The sequence below is a fragment of the Hylobates moloch genome, unplaced genomic scaffold (genome assembly GCF_009828535.3).
Source record: "Hylobates moloch isolate HMO894 unplaced genomic scaffold, HMol_V3 SCAFFOLD_23, whole genome shotgun sequence".
Lineage (NCBI taxonomy): Eukaryota > Metazoa > Chordata > Mammalia > Primates > Hylobatidae > Hylobates > Hylobates moloch.
The window spans coordinates 12,078,094-12,097,916 of record NW_026652298.1 but is presented as its reverse complement, the minus strand read 5'-3'; the positions used below and the strand labels follow the sequence as shown (position 1 = coordinate 12,097,916).

At 36.2% G+C, this 19,823-nt stretch overlaps 1 protein-coding gene across 8 annotated transcripts in view; it reads right to left on the bottom strand.

The window, feature by feature from the left end:
• Positions 1 to 19,823, bottom strand: part of IPO11 (importin 11) — a 229,996-nt gene that overhangs the window by 84,049 nt on the left and 126,124 nt on the right. For all 8 annotated transcript variants that reach the window (XM_032145222.2, XM_032145224.2, XM_032145223.2 and 5 more), the window contains exons 22-24: positions 17,538 to 17,614; positions 10,752 to 10,831; positions 10,240 to 10,320 (exon numbers count right to left, since the gene is read on the bottom strand). In XM_032145222.2, coding sequence (XP_032001113.1) covers positions 10,240 to 10,320; positions 10,752 to 10,831; positions 17,538 to 17,614 — 238 coding nt within the window. The remainder of the gene's footprint in view (positions 1 to 10,239; positions 10,321 to 10,751; positions 10,832 to 17,537; positions 17,615 to 19,823) is intronic.

Sequence of the window (19,823 nt, the reverse complement as noted above, 5' to 3'; positions counted from 1 at the left end):
TATTAAAATGACTTGAAATATTCTTCTCAAACAGCTGTGCCACCAACATCATAACAGTTAGATTCAAATGTTTCAGTCTCTTTTGTATCTTTAGGAATTGTTATTTTTCCCCCTAAATCATGCTTTACCTCTACATGGTTCCAAACTCTAAAATATAAAACAGATATACATCCTGACAGATCTAGTTTCACGCTCTCCCCCTCTTTTTGCTACATAGCTACTTTAATTACCTGGTTTATTCTTCCACTGCCTTCTTCCACTTTTTAAAAAGAAGAAAACTAGAGACACTGCTCCTTCCTTATATTCTCAAACTCATATAGAGATTTTCTTCATTTCTTTTTAATGGAATGCACAGTACTCCACCGTATAACTGAACAAGGTGTGGTACTTTAATCATCCAATTATCTATTACTAATTGTTTTTTGACAACATTTTGTTATTACAAAAAGAACTTCTGCACTTCAGTTTAAACCTATTCCCTTTCGAAATACACCTGCAACAGATTGTGTGTGTGTGTGTGTGTGTGTGTGTGTGTTTTATACTTCAAGTTCTAGGGTACAAGTGCACAACGTGCAGGTTTGTTACACATGTATACATGTACCATGTTGGTGTGCTGTACCCATTAACTCATCATTTACATTAGGTATATCTCCTAATGCTATCCCTCCCCACTACCCCAACCCTACGACAGGCCCCGGTGTGTGATGTTCCCCTTCTTGTGTCCAAGTATTCTCATTGTTCAATTCCCACCTATGAGTGAGAACATGTGGTGTCTGGTTTTTTGTCCTTGTGATAGTTTGCTCAGAATGATGGTTTCCAGCTTCATCCATGTCCCTACAAAGGACATGAACTCATCATTTTTTATGGCTGCATAGTATTCCATGGTGTATACGTGCCACATTTTCTTAATCCAGTCTATCATAGATGGACATTTGGGTTGGTTCCAAGTCTCTGCTATTGACAATAGTGCCGCAATAAACATACGTGTGCATGTATCTTTATAGCAGCATGATTTATAAATCTTTGGGTATATACCCAGTAATGGGATGGCTGGGACAAATGGTATTTCTAGTTCTAGATCCTTAAGGAATCGCCACACTGTCTTCCACAATGGTTGAACCAGTTTACAGTCCCACCAACAGTGTAAAAGTGTTCCTATTTCTCCACATCCTCTCCAGCACCTGTTGTTTCCTGACTTTTTAATGATCACCATTCTAACTAGTGTGAGATGGTATCTCATTGTGGTTTTGATTTGCATTTCTCTGACGGCCAGTGATGATGAGCATTTTTTCACGTGTCTGTTGGCTGCACAAATGTCTTCTTTTGAGAAGTGTCTGTTCATATCCTTCACCTACTTTTTGATGGAGTTGTTTTTTTTCTTGTAAATTTGTTTGAGTTCATTGTAGATTCTGGATATTAGCCCTTCGTCAGATGAGTAGGTTGTGAAAATTTTCTCCCATTCTGTAGGTTGTCTGTTCACTCTGATGGTAGTTTCTTTTGCTGTGCAGAAGCTCTTTAGTTTAATGAGATCCCATCTGCCAATTTTGGCTTTTGTTGCCATTGCTTTTGGTGTTTTAGACATGAAGTCCTGGCCCACGCCTATGTCCTGAATGGTATTGCCTAGGTTTTCTTGTAGGATTTTAATGGTTTTAGGTCTAACATGTAAGTCTTTAATCCATCTTGAATTAATTTTTGTATAAGGTGTAAGGAAGGGATCCAGTTTCAGCTTTCTACATATGGCTAGCCAGTTTTCCCAGCACCATTTATTAAATAGGGAATCCTTTCCCCATTTCTTGTTTTTGTCAGGTTTGTCAAAGATCAGATAGGTGTAGATATGCGGCATTATTTCTGAGGGCTCTGTTCTGTTCCATTGATCTATGTCTCTGTTGTGGTACCAGTACCATGCTGTTTTGGTTACTGTAGCCTTGTAGTATAGTTTGAAGTCAGGTAGCCTGATGCCTCCAGCTTTGTGCTTTTGTTTTTTTGTTTGTTTTTGTTTTTTTTTTGAGACGGAGTCTCGCTCTGTCGCCCAGGCTGGAGTGCAGTGGCGCAATCTCGGCTCACTGCAAGCTCCGCCTCCCGGGTTCATGCCATTCTCCTGCCTCAGCCTCTCCGAGTGGCTGGGACTACAGGCAGCCGCCACCACGCCTGGCTAATTTTTTGTATTTTTAGTAGAGACGGGGTTTCACCATGGTCTTGATCTCCTGACCTCGTGATCCGCCCGCCTCGGCCTCCCAAAGTGCTGGGATTACAAGCGTGAGCCACCGCGCCTGGCCAGAGCTTTGTGCTTTTGGCTTACGATTGTCTTGGCAGTGCAGGCTCTTTTTTGGTTCCACATAAACTTTAAAGTAGTTTTTTCCAATTCTGTGAAGAAAGTCATTGGTAGCTTGATGGGGATGGCATTGAATCTATAAATTACCTTGGGCAGTATGGCCATTTTCACGATATTGATTCTTCCTATCCATGAGCATGGAATGTTCTTCCATTTGTTTGTATCCTGTTTTATTTCATTGAGCAGTGGTTTGTAGTTCTCCTTGAAGAGGTCCTTCACGTCCCTTGTAAGTTGGATTCCTAAGTATTGTATTCTCTTTGAAGCAATTGTGAATGGGAGTTCACTCATGATTTGGCTCTCTGTTTGTCTGTTATTGGTGTATAAAAACACTTGTGACTTTTGCAAATTGATTTTGTATCCTGAGACTTTGCTGAAGTTGCTTATCAGCTTAAGGAGATTTTGGGCTGAGATGATGGGGTTTTCTAAATACACAATCATGTCATCTGCAAACAGGGACAATTTGACTTCCTCTTTTCCTAATTGAATACCCTTTCTTTCTTTCTCCTGCCTGACTGCCCTGGCCAGAACTTCCAACACTATGTCGAATAGGAGTGGTGAGAGAGGGTATCCCTGTCTTGTGCCAGTTTTCAAAGGGAATGCTTCCAGTTTTTGCCCATTCAGTATGATATTGGCTGTGGGTTTGTCATAAATAGCTCTTACTATTTTGAGATACGTCCCATCAATACCAAATTTATTGAGGGTTTTTAGCATGAAGGGCTGAATTTTGTCAAAGGCCTTTTCTGCATCTATGGAGATAATCACGTGGTTTTTGTCTTTGGTTCTGTTTATATGCTGGATTACATTTATTGATTTGCGTATGTTGAACCAGCCTTGCATCCTGGGGATGAAGCCCACTTGATCATGGTGGATGAGCTTTTTGATGTGCTGCTGGATTCAGTTTGCCGTTATTTTATTGAGGATTTTTGCATAAATGTTCATCAGGGATATTGGTCTAAAATTCTCTTTTGTTGTTGCGTCTCTGCCAGGCTTTGGTATCAGGATGATGTTGGCCACATAAAATGAGTTAGGCAGAATTCCCTCTTTTTTTATTGATTGGAAACTGTCTCTCAGACCACAGTGCAATCAAACTACAACTCAGGATTAAGAAACTCACTCAAAATCGCTCAACTACATGGAAACTGAACAACCTGCTCCTGAATGACTACATAACGAAATGCAGGCAGAAATAAAGATTTTCTTTGAAACCAACGAGAACAAAGACACAACATACCAGAATCTCTGGGACACATTTAAAGCAGTGTGTAGAGGGAAATTTATAGCACTAAATGCCCACAAGAGAAAGCAGGAAAGATCTAAAATTGACACCCTAACATCACAATTAAAAGAACTAGAGAAGCAAGAGCAAACACATTCAAAAGCTAGCAGAAGGCAAGAAATAACTAAGATCAGAGCAGAACTGAAGGAGATAGAGACACAAAAATCCCTTCAAAAAATCAATAAATCCAGAAGCTGGTTTTTTGAAAAGATCAACAAAATTGATAGACCACTAGCAAGACTAATAAAGAAGAAAAGACAGAAGAATCAAATAGACACAATAAAAAATGTTAAAGGGGATATCACTACTGATCCCACAGAAACACAAACTACCATCAGAGAATACTACAAACACCTCTACGCAAATAAACTAGAAAATCTAGAAGAAATGGATAAATTCCTGGACACATACACCCTCCCAAGACTAACCCAGAAGGAAGTTGAATCCCTGAATAGACCAATAACAGGCTCTGAAATTGAGGCAACAATTAATAGCCTACCAACCAAAGAACTCCAGAATCAGACGGATTCACAGCCGAATTCTACCAGAGGTACAAGGTGGAGCTGGTACCATTCCTTCTGAAACAGATGTGTTCTTAAAACTTTTGAGAAAAATGTAGGATTCAATTTACTTGACTTAGGCCTACACTGCATACAAAGTGATTAAACGCATGGATCCTAAAGTCAAAATGCTTATGTTATATCATGGTTCCAATGCTTACTAACTGAGTGGCCTTGAAAAAAATTATTCACCACTTTGTGAATTAATTTCTCATCTGTAAGACTGGGGGAAAGTGCAGTATCATTTATATGTTTATGTAAAGATTAAATATCCTTATATCATTATATATCATTATATGTTTATGTAAGGATTAAATAAAATCTATGTTTTATATGCTTAGAATGTGTAGCACGTGTTAAATGCTAGTATGAGCTATTATTATTACAGAATAAGTTATATCTTAAAAATATTTGTGTCATCTTAAGTCTAATCACAGTGAAAAAACGAAACTTGGCTTAACATTGCTTAATATGACCACGACCAGAATGAGAATTCAAAAAGTCATAGTAGTATGGCTGTAATACTGACAAATTTCAAATTAAAGAAATGTTAACAATTTAGAGTATTTTATCATATAATTATATTCCTCGAGATAACATGTTCAGTCACGAAATAAAGTAAAGCGTATTCTTTGCTCTACACCATTTGCTCCAAAAGCAGGCATACTGGTCTCTCTATCCAATTTTCCTAACATTGTAACTTTCTGCTTCAAAGAACAAAGAAGTTACTTGCAGATACTGTCAAAAATTAGTGTAACAGTGACATTTAGTAAAAATATATTTAAAATGTTATATGGCATACTATATTAAGAAATGGTATCTGAGAGATATTAAAAATGAAAATGAGCTAATATTAAAAACTATTGTTATTGCTATACTAGAACTCTAAGAACAGGAAAACGCCAAAAATTTTGAGAGTTTGCCCAGCCTTCAAATATAGCAGTAAAATGAAAGCACTATTGTCCTAAAATATTCCTTAACATAAAAATACAATTTATTCTTGATAATGAACATATTTTTAGTATTTAACATCCATTTATTAAATAATAAAATCTAGTTTCTGAAATTTTTAAACCAAACATACAGATTGAGCTATAGCAATATTTGTATAAAAATACCATCTTAAACACCTATTATCAGATACTCAATTTTTCATTCTTTTTCTTTTTTTGAGGTTGCGGTGAGCTGAGATCACGCCACTGCACTTCAGCCTGGGCAAAAAGAGTGAAACTCCATCTTAAAAAAAAAAAAAAAAAGAAAGAAAGAAAAAAGAAAGAGAGATGCGGTCTTGTCATGTTGTGCAGAAGGCTGGAATCAAATTCCTCAGCTTAAGTGATCTTATAACCTCAGCCTCTGAAGTAGACAGGATTAAAGGCAAACACCACCATCTCTGACTCCAGATTTCTTAATTCAAGTATCTGTATCCTAATAATAACCTACTGTTGGCATACTTACAGAGAAATTGCCTTAATCTGTAACGTATTAAATGTTACAAAAATAATGACTACATATTTGACTATAGATTTTTGATATGCAGTAAGTTAGTTTGGAATTTTCAATAATAAAAAAGTTTAAAAAGATTGTGTTATTCTGAGCAGCCAAAAAAAAAAAAAAAAACAAATAAAATACAATTAATTTTCTTCGTTTTTTTTTTTTTTGAAATAGGGTCTCACTCTATTGTCTAGGCTGGAGTATAGTGGCACAATCTCGGCTCACCGCAGCCTCCAACCCCCAGGCTCAAGAGATCCTCCCACCTCAAACTCCTGAGTAGCTAGGATTACAGGCACACACCACCATGCTCAGCTAAGTTTTGTATTTTTTGTAAAGACGGGGCCTCACCATGTTGCTCAGGCTAGTCTCAAACTCCTGAGATCAAGTGATCCGCCTGCCTCAGCCTTCCAAGGTGTTAGGATTACAGGCGTGAGCCACCACACCTGGTCAAAATACAATTTTTTTTTTTTTTTTTTTGAGACGGCGTTTCACTCTTGTTGCCCAGGCTGAAGTGCAATGGCGTCATCTCGGCTCACCACAACCTCTGCCTCCCGGGTTCAAGCGATTCTCCTGCCTCAGCCTCCCAAGTAGCTGGGATTACAGGCATGTGGCACCACGCCCGGCTAATTTTGTATTTTTAGTAGAGACAGGGTTTCTCCATGTTGGTCAGGCTGGTCTCAAACTCCCAACCTCAGGTAATCCGCCCACCTCAGCCTCCCAAAGTGCTGGGATTACAGGCCTGAGCCACCGCACCTGGCGACCAAAATACAATTATTAATTATTTTAAAGAGCCAGCTGAAATATGCAGTTCTTGCTAGTAATATACCATCATTATATAAACAACTTTCTTAGTTTTAAAAGTAAATTTAATTAATGTACTTAAGTATGTATTTCAAATAAATGGTCAATGGGTAAAGTAGAACAACTTGGTTTGTTTCTCTACAGCCAAATTATTTTGCCTAAAATTATAGTAGCCTATTTCCCCCCATAGGGAGACTAAATAATGAGACAGCTATATATTACATAAAAACAGCCAACTCTTATATTCACTTATTACAAGCTTGGCATTGCTATAACTGTTTATATATATAAGCTCAAGTATTCCTCACATCAACTCTAGGAAGTAGGTAAAGTTATCATCCCCATGTTACAGATGGAAAATGAGGAACAAAGACTAATCTGTCCACATCACATAGCTGTGAAGTAGCAGAGCCAATGTTCTAACCCTGGAAGTCTCCCTTCAGTGTGTAGTCTTATCTGCTATGCTATGCTCCCTCTAATAATTTGGTAAGAGTATAATTAAAAACAAGTAGAATCACAATGGCCATTCCAAATGATCCACAAGTTGTCTTTCAACAGTTACTTTAACAATATTGTTGCAGAAAAGCCAAAAGAGGGGGACGGGGGTGAGGTCAATTCAAATTTGGTCTGGGAGGTGTTTAAATGTGAGAAATCACCTCTTTTCTTAATCACTTAGAATACATATATTATAATTTAACATGGAGAATTTCAGGTACTGCCTAGTTACAAAATAAAAATCATTTAGTATCACTCCTCATCTAATAAATGAGGAAAATGAAGACCAAAGTATACTCAGGAGCTAGCTATAAAAGTATCAGGGTAGCATATGCAAACCAAGGGGCTAGTCAAGGAGAGAATTCCAAATGGATCCTCAGTATAGTCGAGATCACATCTTCAACATAAAAATTATGGATTCCTTGTCTTTCAAGTCACTTACTATATATGTATTCAGAGCAAACAGAGCACACATTTACTGAACTTTGGATAATGGAGAAGCTCAATATAATAGAGGAGAAAGGTTAAAACAGGCATACATACAGAAAAAAATCTGTAAAGACAATAATATCAAAATGACACGGCAATTTTCACTTGTTTTAATCACTCCCACACCACCAATCACTTTTTCCTCAAATAGTCAGAATTAAGTCCAACGTGTTAATTCCTTATTTCCTCTTACCTCCAGAGAAGAATTTATCACCAAAGCAAAAGCTGAAGCTGAGATCGTGTAAGACTGAATTCCTTAATATACTTATATTGCCACTGTGTCAGTTTAATAAAGGCATAAATGCAATAAAAATTCATAAAAGCATTTTAGTAAGCAACATGTTTGATGTTACTTGTTAGCTTTGGAGCTAGGAGAATACTTTGAAATTAATAATAAATGTGGATTAATAGACTAGTGCAATAAACCAGGCCTCAAGTATCCAGGGTCTCAACAAGCCACATGCACAGATTACGTTATTACAAATCCTTTAGAGCCTACATGATTCTTTGGTAACAGTGGCTTATATTCTCACCCTTTAGTAAACCCCTTGCTCTAAAAAAGAAACTAATAAACTACAAAATTAAAGCCAAAGAGTTCTGCCATATCCCAGATGTAATCAAGGTAAGATGAACGTATTAGGGAATGCCCTTAATCAATTATGACTTTTGTCCCTGCAACAACAAAAACAAAACAGAGACACAGACAGACACCAGGAGAACATCACGTGACAGCGGAACCACAGATGGCAGGATTACGTATCTACAAACCAAGGAATGCAAAAGACTGCCTGCAATCACCAGACGGTAAGAGAAAGGCTTGGAACAGATTCTCCCCCTAGACCCTTCAGAAAGAGCAAGGCCCTGCAAACACTGATTTTTGATTATATAATTAATATAAGCATTATAAAGAAACTCTTGTTTTAAGCCACCAAGGTTGTGATATTTTGTTACAGCATCCCTAGGAAACTAATACAGTCCTTACTGATCTCCTTAAGCTCCTTCCTTTTCTCATCAATTTATAATTTAATACTTCAGTAATCTGGCAGATGATCCTTCCAATTTACAGACACAAAAATACGTTTTAAATTTTGGTTTTAAAATGTAAATCCCCATGCTCAATAGACAATCCTAACAGCATTTTCTCTCCTTACTCTTGCTCACTTCACTGCAGTACTTAACACTATATATTAGCCTGATTCATGCCAGCAGAGTTGCGACAGTGAATAAAATCACAGTCATGCACCACTTATCAACAGGGATATGTTCTGAGAAATGTGTCATTAGGCGATTTCACTGTTGTGCAAACGTCATAGACTGTGCTTATGCAAATCTAGATGGTATCTTACTGGTTAATGTATGAGTCAATTTTCATACCGCTATAAAGAACTGCCTGAGACTGGGTAATTTATAAAGGAAAGAGGTTTAATTGAGTCACAGTTCAGCGTAGCTGGGGAGGCCTCAGGAAACTTACAATCAAGGCAGAAGGCGAAAGGGAAGCAAGGCATCTTCTCCACGGGGCGGCGGGAAGAAGAAGTGCCGAGCGAAGCGGGAGGAGGCCCTTATAAAACAATCAGATCTCGTGAGGACTCAATATCATGAGAACAGCATGGGGAAAACCATCCCCAGGATTCCCTTGACTCGGGAGACCAGGTAGAGATAACTAATCAGGGGGCAGTAATCCCTACAATCCCCTTGATCATGGGGTGATTTGGGTGGGGACACAAAGCCTAACCATATCAGTTATTATGAAGTAAGACTTCATTATCTGTGCAAACTTTTACTCACTTAGATCCTAAAGTACACTTTGGATTCCTGCTACAGTTATTGTGATTACCTAAGTGCACTTCTTACAGCAAACCTCTTTGGGTAACCTCTTTCATTTCACTGGGAAGAAGTGAAATCATTTTTAGGATCTAAAGCAATGCCACAATTTTCAGACCATAATGCTACTTTGTTGTGATAGAAATTCAGCTCTCATATCTTAGAACATAGCTGAGAAACTCAACACTAAAAATAAGGGTACTTTTTTTTTAATCAATTTTATATTTATTTATTTATTTTATTATACTTTAGGTTCCAGGGTACATGTGCACAACGTGCAGGTTTGTTACATATGTATACATGTGCTGTGTTGGTTTGCTGCACCCAAATAGGGGTACTTTTAACAGCTACACCTTCTCTCAAAGTCCATACATAAAGATATTTTAATATATTTCTACATACATTTATGTTTATATGTAAATACATACATTTAATACTATTTATATCTTTAATAGACAGGTATAATATATAAAGATAATATACAACTTAGAGACTGTTGGTTCATAATTACACAATCTCAACAAACGTAGTACTCTAATTTTGATAGCCAACTTAAATTAAAGCTACCAAATTATAAAGTGAAAACTTTGTCCCAACAGCAGATTAACAAAATGAAAGAATGAGAAGTATCAGATATCATATCACTGGATAATTTACAAGAGTTTTTAAACCCTTACTACCCAAAGTGAGTTCTCAAGATAGGCAACATCCCAATCAGTTCAGACCTTGTTAGAAACCCAGAATTGAATTTTAATAAGATGTCCAGTTGATCTCTTAACTGTTGAAAGTGTATGCACCTTCAGATTTGAGACCTCTGGTCCACAGGTATTAAACCAACTGAAAACTGCTAAAATAGCCTGCCTAGAACTATATCAACTCTTCTCCTTCTTGCGAACCATCCACACCCAAAGTCCAATTTCATAAAATACAAATGAAAAATTCATAAATATATTCACTTAAAATGATCACAATACCTTGAGCACCTGAACTTGACCTTCTGTAGTAATTTCCTTTAAAAGTTCACAAAAGGACTGGCATAGACCTACTGCGTATGTCTGAAATTCAATTAAAAGTCAATATATGTAAGAATATATCTGTAATATCAAAAAGGCATAAAATTTCATTTGGGATTCATTATAATATACTTGAGAATTATACACAAATGGTCTAAGCATATCAAATTTCAATCAGAACACTTAGGAAAAGTTAAAGAAAAAAGATTATGCCAAATAAAAACATAGATTATTGATACATTGATTTTTATAGGAATATAAAAAAAATTTGTTGACATAGCACATTTTCTGCATTAAGAAAGGAACTGCATGCAGCACATCTGCCCTGCAATGGGAAATGCTCACAGTCAGTGTTTCTCTGTCTTAAAATAACAGGCCAATCTTGAAATTTTGAAAAGGCACCCCCTGATTTCAAATAATAATCAAAATAATAATTATATAATTTCATATAATGCAAAACTACTCCAACATACCTGTAAAAATTCTGTTGATGATAAAAAGATATAACCATTGATGATCTTAAAGCAAGTTCTAAGATTTTCTGAACTTAGTTCTGCCAAAACAATAAATGTCAAACAAAAAACCAAATTAATTCACTGCTCAAAATTAGTTTAAATGAAGTGATTCATTGTTACTTAAAACTAATTTGCATATTCTAGAAACCTCTTCTGAGCACTATTGAGACTACTAGTATCTATAGATATCTAAAAACTGGCATCACTAGGACTTAAAGGGTACAGGCACCAATGATCATGCCACTGCACTCTAGGGTGGGCAAAAGAGTGAGACCCTGTCTCAATGAATGAATGAATGAATGAATGAATGAATGAATGAATGAATACTGGTATCAACCCAAAGCTTAATGCTACCTCATTTGCTTTTCACTGGGTGAAACATTCAGAAAAAAGCCAAGCTCCCCATATATTTTCCTTTCAGAAAAAAAAACTACCTAACCATTTGACCCAACCTTCCATTTCAAAATAAATTTTTACTGCTAGCATGGCATACTACATGAAACTGAATCATTTTACCATCATATTTTGACATCTGCTTAAATGGGTTCACTCAGTGAACATTTACTGAGTGTTACTGCACTTGCACTAAATATGCAATATTACTTCTCAACAGAGTCCTGATCACACTCCAAAAAAATTATATTATGTTTAGATATTTAATCTTTCAGCTTTTATCAGAAAAGGATATCGTTTTTAGCTATTCCTTTGCAAGTGCAGAGTAGAAACTATTTGTTAAAACAGAATATGATCAAAAGTTGACACTGCTATTTTACATGTTTCACTACTTAAAATAATAATACAAAGGAATACAGGCTGTATGTGTAAAATTATACAGATTAAAATATGACCCCAAAATATCATCGATGCCTAAAACCTGCCATTCTTTGCTGCAAGTATTTTAGAAATTATATTCACTCAAAATAAGACAAATTGTCTTTTCTCAATTTCTGGCAAAAGATTAGCCCCTGTGTTCTTATCTATCATATCTTAATAAAAGAAAGAAGACATTCTATTCAGATGTGAATTTTCCATTTATTTTCACAAAAGAATGACAATCCTACCCTGTCTCAAAATGTCTTTGAAGGCATTAGTTCCTAAACTTTAGGATTTGACAGTTTTAAAAAATGAGGATGAGAAGGGGACAGGAAATGATAAACTTATTACTAGTTACTAATCTAAAAGACATAAAAAAACCAAAAGCTGTCATCTAAGTATCTTTTTACAACAGAAGATAAAAATCTCAGGATAAAGGGGGCCTTTATATTAGATAAAGCTATCATTATGAAAAATTCACATTATTCTTTTCTCCTCAAGGAGAAAGCCTGGACTTGTGCATATTTTTTTTGTGGACTAATAATGAACAGCAGACTGGCCATCGCCATGAAAAGTAGGGCCAAGGATCTATATTTAAGAGAGAACTGAGAATGGCTTCATTCCAGGCATATCAGGGAATATAATTTTGAAATCATTGCCAAGTATAATTTTATCAAAATCAATGTTAAAAAAAAAAAACAACATTTAAAAAGACTTGATATAAAAAGAAAAGAGCCCGTCTCTTCCTACAGATATTTAAAAACTATTCCTGGATTGTTCTATACAAATTAGGTCACTTCACACTGCTTTCCATGCCTCTGCCATGCCCAGGATGGCACTGACAAAATTTTCTTGGGCATGTTATCATCATCAAATAAATAAATAAATATTAATATTATACATAGCCCTAAAATTAAGAAATTTATCTGTTTTAAGGTACTGGACACTGTTCATTACATCCACAAGTTCCTAGTGAGACTCTAAAGAAAAATTTTCTAGTCCTAATACCAAGAAGTTATACTTCAATCATGCAATAGTTATGCATTTACTTTCAGATACTGCGTAATTTATGTCTATGGTTCGCAGTCAGGGGCAATTTTGTCCCCTACAGGACATTTGGGAATGTCTAGAAACATTTTTGTCATCACTATCATCAAGCAGGTAGAAGCTGAAAATACTATTAAACATCCTTCAATGCAAAGGAAAGTCCCTCACAACAAAGAATTACCTGACTCAAATGTCAACAAAGCCAAGACTGAAAATCCCTGATTTAAGTGACTAGGTTTTTCTTTTCATAAACTTCTACAGAGCTCCAAGGTAAACCTGTATATAACCTATCAAAGTATTTAGTTATGCACTGTGCATATATGATTCATATCTTTAGTGTGACTTTATTTTATAATCTACTCCTATTTGCTTTTATTTATAATTTTGCTCCTATATTTAATTTGTATTTTACATATATGTTCCTTTAAATTTCTGTAAGGAGGACAGGGAGTTAATTATTAAATTATGTTATAAAGAATCTAGAGAAATCTACTTCATCCTTTCCAAATTTGATAGAAAGTTACCAGCTGAAAAATTTTACAGTTAAAGGAACATTAGTGTTGCATTCGCAATAACTAGGACAAGAGCCCGTCACGTTGATCTTTTAAGTAATGAGAATACTAAGTAAATTAACACAATAACATAGATTTAAAGAAAAAAAGCCATTAGAACTAAATTAACATAATTACTTCCAGTTACAGCCTCTGGTTCTGCTTAAAATTTATCAGATTCTATTTACACATAGGGAAAAGGACATAAAATGAATCTTAGCCTTGAATATATTCATACTTAATTAACGCATCCTTAAAAACCATTAACTTAAACATCTTAAAGTGTTCTATAATGTTGGCTTTATATGTTTTAAAGTAGGAAACTTTCTGCCAGTGGCTTTCTTTCTTTTTTTTAAAGAGAAAGCATCTTGTTCTGTTGCCCAAGCTGAAATACAAGAGCAGACTAACAGCTCACTGCAGCCACTGCAGCCTTGATCCTCTAGCTTCAGCCTCCTGAGCAGCTAGAATCACAAGCACGGGCCACCAAGGCCGGCTAACTTTTATTTCTTGTAGACATGGGGTCTTGCTATGTTGCCCAGGCTGGTCTCAAACTCCTGACCTCAAGCAATCTACCTGATTACAAGCATGAGCCACTGCAACTAGCCCAGTGGCTTAATTTCTGCCTAGAAAAATATAATACCTATCATACTTATTAAATAGATAGTTTAAAAGTATTGTTCTAGTAAGAGAATTTAACTGATACAAAAACAGTATTCATTTTGGTTTATACTCTTAAAAGATTAAATATTCTGGGTGTATTTAAAAATAAATTTTTAAACTTTTATGAAAGAATGTACGGCCAGGTGTGGTGGCTCACGCCTGTAATCCCAGCACTTTGGGAGGCTGAGGTGGGTGGATCACCTGAGGTCGGGAGTTCAAGACCAGCCTGACCAACATGAAGAAACCCCGTCTCTGTTAAAAATACAAAAAAATTAGCCGGGGTGGTGGCACATGCCTGTAATCCCAGTTGCTCGGGAGGCTGAGGCAGGAGAATCTCTTGAACCAGGGAGATGGAGGTTGCAGTGAGCCAAGATTGCACCACTGCACTCCAGCCTGGGCAACAAGAGTGAAACTCCATCTCCAAAAAAAAAAAAAAAAAAGAAAGAAAGAAAGAATATACATGCAAAAAGCTGTATGTCAAACTCAAACAAAAATAAAGGTAATACTGAGGTCAAGATGTACAAATAAACATGAACAAATGTAATTTGTAAATAGAATTTCTTCATTATTGATGTAAATACAGATACCACAATGCATAAAACAAATTATGTTTATCTTTTTTGTTTGAACAATAAAAGTAGAAAACAAATAATAGAATCCACATCACCTATATTCATTGAAACTTTATAAAATAGAACTTTTTAAATCTTTAAAAATTAAAAAAGTTTAAATTGAATATCCATTATCAAAAGGTTGAAATTTCATTAGTTCTTGATTCAGTAAAGTAACAAATCCTGAAGAGCCAGTCAATAGTAGGATAATTTTAAAATGGGAGTAATGTTAATAGTGACAGTAATAGTACTAAATACACTAGTAAAACATTAGATAATGCTTACTACGTGCCAGGCATTATTCCAAACACATAAAAGTCTTTATTGATTTGGTAAGAAATACGCATCAACAACAAAGATTTCTATCGTTAAAACTACACTACAGGCTGGGCATGGTGGCTCAAGCCTGTAATCCCAGCACGTTGGGATGCTGAGGCAGGTGGATCACATTAGGCCAGGAGTTTGAGAGCAGCCTGGGCAACATGGTGAAACCCCATCACTACTAAAAATACAAAAATTAGCTGGGCATGGTGGCACATGCCTGTAGTCCCAGCTACTCGGGAGGCTGAGGCACGAGAATTGCTTGAATCTGGGAGGCAGAGGTTGCACTGAGCTGAGATCGAGCCACTGAACTCCAGTCTGGGTGACAGAGCAAGACTGTCTCAAAACAAACAAACAAACCACCACCACCAACAAAAAAAAACACTACACTAGAGCACTTACCTAAAGCTACACTAAAAATAGTGTCATACAGTTATAGTAAAGTAAGTCATATGCTTTCTATCTAAATCTCTTCTTCTTGGTTACCAGTCCCTCTCTCATCACTCTTAGGGAACTGAACCTTGTGGAGACTAAGCATGCTGAATTTGAGGTGGAAAACAGAGTGAAATGAGACCAATGTGTGAAATCACACATATGTGGAAGCAGCTGAATGTTGTTCATGACAAAGTTGGTAAAGGGGCTGGCTGAGGTGTCTAATCCTAGGTCAAATATAAAGAAGTCTGTGGATTGCCTAAAGTAGCGTGGTATGTAGTCTCCAAGTTAGGTAGAACAGAACTAAAAAGGCCTTCACCAAAGAACCCTATTCTCTTTTTCTAGTAGATCAACACCTATTGCCACTGACTTCATCTTTGGTAAGTTTTTCCTCTTATGGGGACTCTAGATAACAAACAGCAAATGGCTCTTTATTGTAAAACAAATGGTTACCTTGACTGTTATTTGAAAAGAGTAACAAAAAATTTAGGAGAAAATGTGAAGGATTAATCGCATTATCTAACCACCACGGTCATCCAACAAATAAGGTGAGAAAATGATTTTTTAATCAGTTACAATTGTTTTTAGTCCACATTTGCTGGTATTTTCAAAGAGTGAGTCTATTTTCCCAGTGTGTCATTCATTATACCTCAGGGACATTTTTTGCCTCTAATAATCCCAGCGCTTTGGGAGGCCAAGGCAGGCAGATCACGAGGTCAGGAGTTCGAGACCAGCCTGGCCAACACGGTGAAACCCCCGTCTCTACTAAAATATAAAAATTAGCTGGGTGTGGTGGTGCACACCTGTAATCCTAGCTACTCAGGAGGCTGAGGCAGGAGAATAGTTTGAACCTGGGAGGTGGAGGTTGCCACAAGCTGAGATCACGCCATTACACTTCAGCCAGTGCAACAAGAGCGAAACTCCCATCTCCAAAAAAGAAAAAAATAGCCAGATGTGGTGGTGTGTGCCTGTAGCTCTAGCTACTCAGGAAGCTAGAGGAGTTGCTTCAGTCCAGCAGTTTGAAGCTGCAGTAAGCTGTGGTCATACCACTGCACTTCAGCCTGGGCAACAGAGCAAGACCGTGTCTCAAAACAAAACAAACAACACCAACAGACTTATTTGTCAATATCAGGGATTAAATAAAAATGGAAGGTATGTATGTTCTCATTTATAAATGGAAGCTAAACATTGAGTACTCATGGACATAATCATGGCAAAAATAGACACTGCAGACTACTAGAGGGCAGAGGGAGGAACTCAAAGGTTGAAAAACTATTAGGTACTATGTCACTTGAGGCCAGGGGTTCAAGACCAGCCTGGCCAACATGGCGAAATCCTGTCTCTACCAAAAATACAAAAGTTAGCCAGGCATGGTGGTGCACGCCTGTAGTCCCAGCTACCCAGGAGGCTGAGGCAGGAGAATTGTTGAACCTGGGAGGCGAAGGTTGCAGTGAGCTGAGATCATGTCACTGCACTACTGCTTGGGTGACAGAGTGAGGCTCCATCTCAAAAAACAAAAACAAAAACAAACCCAAAAGTTTCACCTCTAAAAATCTATCCTATATATCAGCAGTGCCCAAAAGAAGTATGTGCACCACAAATGCAAGCCATATATAAAATTTTAAATTTTCTAGTAATCACATTAAAAAATACATAGATGAAATTAATTTTATGAATAAAGCATATATATTCATGCATATATATATTCACATCATTCATATGTGTATATATTCATGCCATTCATACATATATATATCTGCTTCATTCATCTTTAAAAACCTATATAGATGAATCATAATTTATGTAATCAATCCTCTATTGATGAACATTTCATTTGCTTCTGATCTTCTGCTATGTATAAACAGTGCCACAATAAACATTCTTCTACATTCATCTTCTTTTTTTTTTTTTTTCTTTTTTGAAACAGAGTTTCACTCTGTAGCCCAGGCTGGAGTGCAGTGGTGTGATCACGGCTCACTACACTCTCTGACAGAGGAGCCCTCTCCACTCCCAAGCTCTCCAAAAAATACAATGTCACATATACAAATATATACATATACATACACACACACACACACACACACACACACAAAAGAAAAACTATTAGGTACTATGTTCACTAAATGGATGACAGAATCAACTGTACCCCAAACCTCAACATCATGCACTATATCCATGTAACAAACCTATACATATATCCCCTGAATCTAAACTCAAAGTTGAACTTATATATATATATAATTTGTTTCAATGCCTCCAAATTATGGTTGCGTTAAAAAACATTAGTAAGTTTATGCTTTAACACATACCAAGAAGTGGTGACATATTCTGAAATATACGAAGCAACTCTGGTGTAATACATGGACTGTTTTCCAAAGTTACTAACCTAGGAAGGAAAAACAGATGATTAAACCACTTTCCATGCCCATTAAAGCCATTAACATATGACTTAAATATTTTAAAAGGTCTCACTTAAATGAAGAAAGGTAAGTGTATAATCAGTAAGTTATAAAAATTATCTAAGAAAGAATTAAACAAATGCCTCAAAATAAAAACCTGTCTGCAAATTATATAATATTTCTACATACATAGCAAAGGTAGTAAAGAAAGTAACTACAGTTGGCCCTTGCACAACATGGCTTTACACTGAGTGGGTCCACTTATACCCAGACTTTTTCAAACAAATCCAAGGTTAAAAATACAGTATTCACAAGATGCAAAACCAAAGTACATGGAGGACTGACTTTTCACATACACATATACACAGGTTCTGCAGGGCTGACTGCGGGACTTTAGTATGCATGAATTTTGGTATATGTGGTAGTCCTGGAACCAATCCCCTGTTGATAGACACAACTGTATATACTAAAGTATCCATAATAATGAAATTATAACAATAAACCAAAACCATAACTTACGGATTGGTCAAACAGTTAAAAAAGTTATTTTGTTGTTCTGATTTTCTTGATATGTTCCTCTGCCACATGTAATTGATGTGTTCTTCGATGGGAAACTAGGCTAATAAATTGGTAAAACTTATGCTAAATGCTTAATAAATATGAACTTTGTACAACAAAGGCCATTACAAGCCAATCTGACTGCATTAGCAGTTATGAAACAATCCATAATATAATACGTATACATGGAAGGTTTAGCGCAACAAAGGCCAAATTACAAACTGATCTGACCACAATCCATGACATAATACACATCCATGGTGGGTTATCACAGAACTGTGTGGTTGGTCTATCTGTTCACATCCCCCAACCCTCAAAACAAGGATTGTTTTGACTGTCAAAACAGCAGCAAGGAAAGGAGGGGAAAGCCTATTCAAAATCTAATATTGGCTATAAAAACTAAAAACTAAGGAATAACCTGATGATGCTATCAAAACTGTAAAGAACCCCTGGCCCCCAACATGGGTCTCTTTCCAGTTCTTTTTCTTAACTGTTCGAACATACAAAGAATAGATTGTTATATATCACAAAAATCATTCCAGTGCAATGAAAACAATTTTTAAATTGTTAAACATAGCACTGATATAAAATCAAAAAGAATCACAAAATGTAGATCATAGATCCAAATCATTAATAGAAGAAAAAATAAAATTAGATAAAATATTAGAAAAATGTTTATAATATGCATTAATAGTGGAATTCCCCACCAAGTAAAGTTTATCCTAGGAAATCAAGTTTCTTTTAAAAGAAAGGTTTTTTTCTTAAGAGAAAGATATGATCTTTTGAGTAAATGGCAAAAAGCAATCAAATTTGTTTTGTTTTTTAAATGATCATATTACATTTAATAAGATATAGCTGATACTGCTGCCTGCTTACCCGTATTAATTACTACCTCATCCAATTTTCTTACAAACAAAAAAACTATACAAGGTCTTTTGTTCAAATTCTGTTTAAAAATAATTTATTGCATTAAATGTTTATATTAAGATAGAAGAAAGGCTAAAAGTTGATGAGCTGATTTTCTTAGAATAGAGATCAAATGACAACAAGCCCATAAACCTAAAGCAAGCAGAATAAGATAATAAACATAAGAACAGATATTAATAAATAGGAAACAGATATACAACAAAGAGAACCAAACCAAAGGTTGTTTTTGAAAAGACTAGTAACTGACAAATCTCTAGTGAGATGGATCAAGAGGAAAATAAAAAGCCACAGTGGGAGATAAATCACATAATCAGTCTGAGAGTTTCACTCTATATTCGTGACCCCAAACATCAACTGGTGTACTGGTTTTATCCCTAATAAATTCAAATTTCCATTCTCTAACTACTTTATATCTTCTCTCACCTACAGACCTCTCATATCTTGTGCACACTCCTAATCCAGCCCATTACACCCCACTAAAGACAATGCTTCATATTTTGTTGAGAAAATAGAAGCTACTGGATGGAACACCTCCCTATCTCATTCCACTACAAAATCTGGAAAACCACCTCTGCCTCCAGTTAAAATGGATGAAGTATCCCGGCTGCTACCAAAATTCAACCCCTCCACTTGAGCTCTGACTCCCACCCCTTTTTGCCTCCTTCACTTATCCCACTCTCTCAATCCGGCCTCACCCATTCCTCTAGATCT